Below are 4,776 nucleotides of genomic sequence, written 5' to 3'. Positions count from 1 at the left end.
CAGGATTTGATGCCCCCCTGGCAGAATCCACCCCTTTACCAGAACCTTCTGTATTTCCCTCTTTATAAGCTGAATTCTTGAGTAATAAACGGCCATTTTGCCAGACATGTAACCTGTGTGTGCGTGTCTCTTCCCCAAGCAAGATGTCCGCTGGGTCGGATGAATTGGCATATCCCCCCAATTCGTCAGCTGAGTTCTAAGATCTTGAATTAAAAACCCCAAACCGTAATAGTGTTAACTGTAGTCTGATTAGTGTAAATTCTCTAACTAGAAAAGGAGCTCTCAAAGAGATGCAGTGTTTTCACTATAATTTGTCTTCCTCTTAAAAAAAGAAATCTAAGAGTGTATTGAATTACAACTTTTAAAATTGTTTCAAGTTTGGCAAGTTTAGAATGCTATCTGTAGATCTCTATCCAGAGCTGTGCCTAAATCTGCTGGCATTATTGGTGTTGTGTATGACATACCAAAAAAGGTCCCCAAAGCCCCAAATGTCCCCTGAGCCCATTCAACACTGTAAAGTTTGTGAGCATAGTGCCTGTCTGGTATTTGCCTCTTTAAATACAAATAATTTTCTTTTTTTTGGTACACTTTCCTAATTTGCTTTTGATAGAAAGAATTCATATTACCTTTTCAATACTATAAAAACACAGCAGCAACTTGAACTACATCGAGAGATTTGTGCTGTAATACAATTTGCAACAGCAGAGCGCTTGGTACTGACTCTCATTAGGTATTCGAAAATGCCACATTCTTAATGATGTTACAAATACCTGGGATGCAAATAAAATATAGCCAAGATGGACATACATTAACATGTACATTATGTTTGGATCATAAAGTAATATTTAAAATCCTTTTTTTTTTCCTTAAAATAATACTGCTAAAGCATACCTGTCATCTTATTCTCCTAGACCAACATAATTGATACATAATTGATATAAATTTTTTTTAAGACTTAATTCTTTAGTTTTAATAAAGAATGTTAACTCTAACATTTGATTCCTGTTCAAATAAGTTCTCTTTTTGTTCCTGTAATTCTAGTATGACAATTCACTTGAACCTAATAAAGTGTTATCCAGTAGCTATGCAGTAACTTCCCCAGAATTGTACCTCTCCCTACCTTTTCAGTACACTCCAAAGTATCCTGAAACAAAAAACGTTAGGACTTGAATTTATCAGAAGTTTAAGAACTGCTGAGGTCACTGGTCACTGGCTGAACTATTACTTAGCCTTAGATGTTGTTAAAAATTGTTACATTCTGGCTGTTACATTCTGGACATTTCCCAAAACAGACTTCTTTAGAAGTTCTTTGGGTTTGGGTTTTTTTGGTAGTTTTTTTTTTTTTTTAATGATTTTTTTTTTTCATTTGAAATCTTGGCAGTCTGGAATTTAGGAGAGGAGAGCTGTGCCCTGCACAAGCTCCTGTACATGGAAAAGGAAAGGAGGACTTCTGTTTGCTGTTAGAGCCTCTAAGCAAAGGGTGCCTGGAAGGTGCCTGCAGCACAGTCCTGTGTTCTCCCAAATGCACCGTGTGTGTGCTGGGGATTCCTGGTACTCCACTTGCCTTCTCAGGAAGTTGAAGTGGTCCAAAAGGACTTCCTGATTTTACTGTCACCCTTAAGTGCCTGCTACTTGTAGGTGGCAACTCAGGACACTCTATGATAGTCAAAGAAAACAAGAACTTTTTTTTACTTATTTAGTAACATTAGAAAAAGGCAACAACCCATAAAAACATCTACCTTGGCTCTAACAGCAAACCAAAGATACTCAGATGAACTTATTTGTAGAAGGGAAGACAAGCTTTGCCTTCACTGTCACAGTGCAGAAAGCACAGCAGACACTCACTGTTGCAATGCAGTACGGGAGGTTGTTTTTACAGCTGGGACACAAAAGTTCACACTCTGGGAGCTGGAATGCACAGTACGGACAGGCTGTTGTTGGCTCTTCTGTCTCAGTTGTGTCTCGATGCCTAAAAGATAGACAGAAGTGTGAATAAAACCCTTAAGCTGTTTGAATGTCAACAAAGCTGTTTAACAATGCCATTAATGTTTAGCAAGTGCTTTTCCTTTGAGTTAGTTGCATAGCTTTCAGCTGCTACTTTATATTCCATCAGCTCATTCCTCTTAACTATCACCCAAGTTTCATCACAATTATGTAAACTTGGAAATAGGTCCTTTTCCATTTAATTGGAAACAATATCACCTTTTAAAAGCTGTAACAGATCCAAATACTTTAAAAGCTTTCAAAAATTGAAGTCTATACGTATGGTTTCTCTATTTCAGAGTTTTTCTGTGGCAGGACCACAAAGAACTGGAGTAACCAGAAAAAACTCTGGCTTTGTGGTGGGACTATACAGTTTGTAACTGCTTTTGTTTGTCCAAAGCATCTGTCAAAGTGATGGGCCTGATCCAGACATCACAGCACCCGTGTTAAGGGGAAGGGGCAGGAGAGAGACCTATTTTCAGATTTCTTAGGTGACCTTAATGTCTCTTTCAAGAGGAAAACCACTAGGCACCACTTTCCACCAGCTAGGGATCAGTCTTGACACAATGGAACATCTTGTCATATGAGTCACCTGTTGCTACAAATTTGCTTGGCTTCAAGCAGAGAGATTGGATAAACCCATGGAGAACTTAAGGAATAAATACCTAAACCACCCATGAGCTCAGCAAGTCCCTGAGTGTCAAAATGTTTAGAGGCTAGTAAAATAAATGAGAAAACCATTACGTATGCTTGCCCTGCTCTTTTACCTATGCTTCCTCTTCTGGCAGAAGAATTGCCTAGCACCTATCGAAACAAAACTTCAGATAAGGAAGAAAATGTCAAGAATTCATATATTTTATTTGCCCTCCCATTGTTTTTTGTTTTACCCATTTAGTCAGTAGTCTAAATCATGACAGATATAATGCTGATACTGTAGTAGCTAATCATTTGGCTGTACCTTCTCAACTAGAGAGCAACTAAACCTGTATGGCTGCACTGGCATCTGTGTGGACAAGATGGAAAAAGTTACTGCCCATAAGGAGGCATTTTACATTCATACTGCAATTTAAGGCTCATCACATCCAAGGGAATAGAATATTCCTTAATTTTCAGAGAAGGGTGGGAAATGATTCTTAGCCTTCCAAATTTGAGACAGCAAAATAATATGAAGAGAGGATAAAGGCTTTATGAGCAAAAAGAGCATTACAAATAAAGCCTTGGGATCGTGTCGTGTCCATCCGATTAACACCACTCACCTGACCATTGTTTCAATTTTTTTTTTGTATTTAGGATCTATTTTATTCCTATACTCAGGTCTCATCAGCATAGCAGCAAAACTGAAGGCTGAGTTCTTCAATCCTGCTCTGTGACACTCAATTACAGCGGAAGTCAAAATTGGCACAATGTCTGTAATAGAATGGGACAATGACGTCAAATATTTGTTTACCAATATTAATGTTAAAAACCTTGAGCTAATATGGTTAAAAAGATACTGATGAAAAAATACAGTATTTTCCTTCTTCCTCATGGTACACAGTGGCAGAATTTGGGCCATTCCTGTAACCATATACAAGAAAACCACAGTTTAACCTCTCACTCCTGAAGCTCACCATTACAGCGGGAATGTTCTGATTATAACCATTTCTCCCAAATCTGGTCTGCGCTGTTTAAAGCCTACATTTGAGTCTACATTTTTCATGTACCCAAAAAGTATTTTCCAAAGAAGATCAATTACAATTTTGTCATGAAGAACCAATCAGTTCATTACACACAATCCCGGGACTTTGTGTTTGGTTCAGGCAGCTCAGCAGTGCAGTCACGGTGGGCAAGGACAGATGAACCTGCTGATGACGATCCCATCCTGGGGGCTGTATATCAAAGAGCTCTCCTGGGGAGGGTGGCAGAGCACACTGTAGTTATACTCTGCTGTGTGCCAACAGGATCACAGGAGGAGAATGAGCCTTGTAACACAGTGCTGATGAATGAACTGCCCCACAGAGCACAGCGTGCTCCCCGGCGCTGTCAGCACTTACGTGATGGGAACTTGCTGATGTTGTTGGCGACGCGTATGAGCATGCGCGCTCCCTTCATGTGATCACCACGTTTCACGTGAATCTGGAACATCACAAACATACCAACTTTACTGCAGCCATTGGAGGGTAATTCCTGCAGCTTGGTCTTGGCATTCATCCTGCTGGGAGCTGCGCATCCACAGTTTTTCCATGAAACTGAGCAGAGCTGCACTAGAGACTCCGTAGAGGCTCTTTCCCAGAACAGCCTTTCTGACCTTCAGCCTGCTATTTGCAGGCTCTTGTCCCTCTGCTGGTAGAGAGGGAGGCCAGAAGCTGGCTGTAGGCTGAATGGATATCTTGATGGGCATCCATGGGTTAACTACTAGAAATCATTTGAGCCCCCCCTGTTTAATTTAATTTCCAAAAAAGCAGTGATCTACTTATGGATAATAACAACAACAATAGCAAATAGTTGTACTAGTAGTATAGTATTTTAAAGTTTGAATGCAAAAGAAATATAGGAAGCCATGTGTAACTGAATTATTCAGTATTTTAAAAAAGAATATGCTAATCAAAGAGACAGAAACAACCGTGGATTATCCTCCTGAAGCTTGCAGTTACCACGCACTTGGATTCTCTGATACAATCTGTATGACAATATGTATATGGATGCTCTATATGTATACAGAACATCCACATGTACAGTTCAATAAATCAGAGACTGTGCAACTTATGCATAAATTCAATTTCTCAGTTCTTTACCTTTACTAAAATATAGCTG

At 39.4% G+C, this 4,776-nt stretch overlaps 1 protein-coding gene across 2 annotated transcripts in view; it reads right to left on the bottom strand.

Moving 5' to 3' along the window:
• Positions 1 to 4,776, bottom strand: part of WDR19 (WD repeat domain 19) — a 47,762-nt gene that overhangs the window by 7,282 nt on the left and 35,704 nt on the right. Inside the window, exons 31-33 of one of the 2 annotated variants that reach the window (XM_027888537.1) lie at positions 4,017 to 4,098; positions 3,240 to 3,390; positions 1,846 to 1,969 (exon numbers count right to left, since the gene is read on the bottom strand). In XM_027888537.1, the coding sequence (XP_027744338.1) occupies positions 1,846 to 1,969; positions 3,240 to 3,390; positions 4,017 to 4,098 (357 nt within the window). Of the gene's footprint in view, positions 1 to 1,729; positions 1,970 to 3,239; positions 3,391 to 4,016; positions 4,099 to 4,776 lie in introns of those variants that run through there. The other variant, XM_027888536.1, reaches the window with a different exon arrangement.

This window comes from Empidonax traillii, unplaced genomic scaffold (genome assembly GCF_003031625.1).
Source record: "Empidonax traillii isolate 1590-97213 ecotype Southwest subspecies unplaced genomic scaffold, ASM303162v1 scaffold240:size1935192, whole genome shotgun sequence".
NCBI lineage: Eukaryota > Metazoa > Chordata > Aves > Passeriformes > Tyrannidae > Empidonax > Empidonax traillii.
This window is presented reverse-complemented; position numbering and strand designations above follow the sequence as displayed.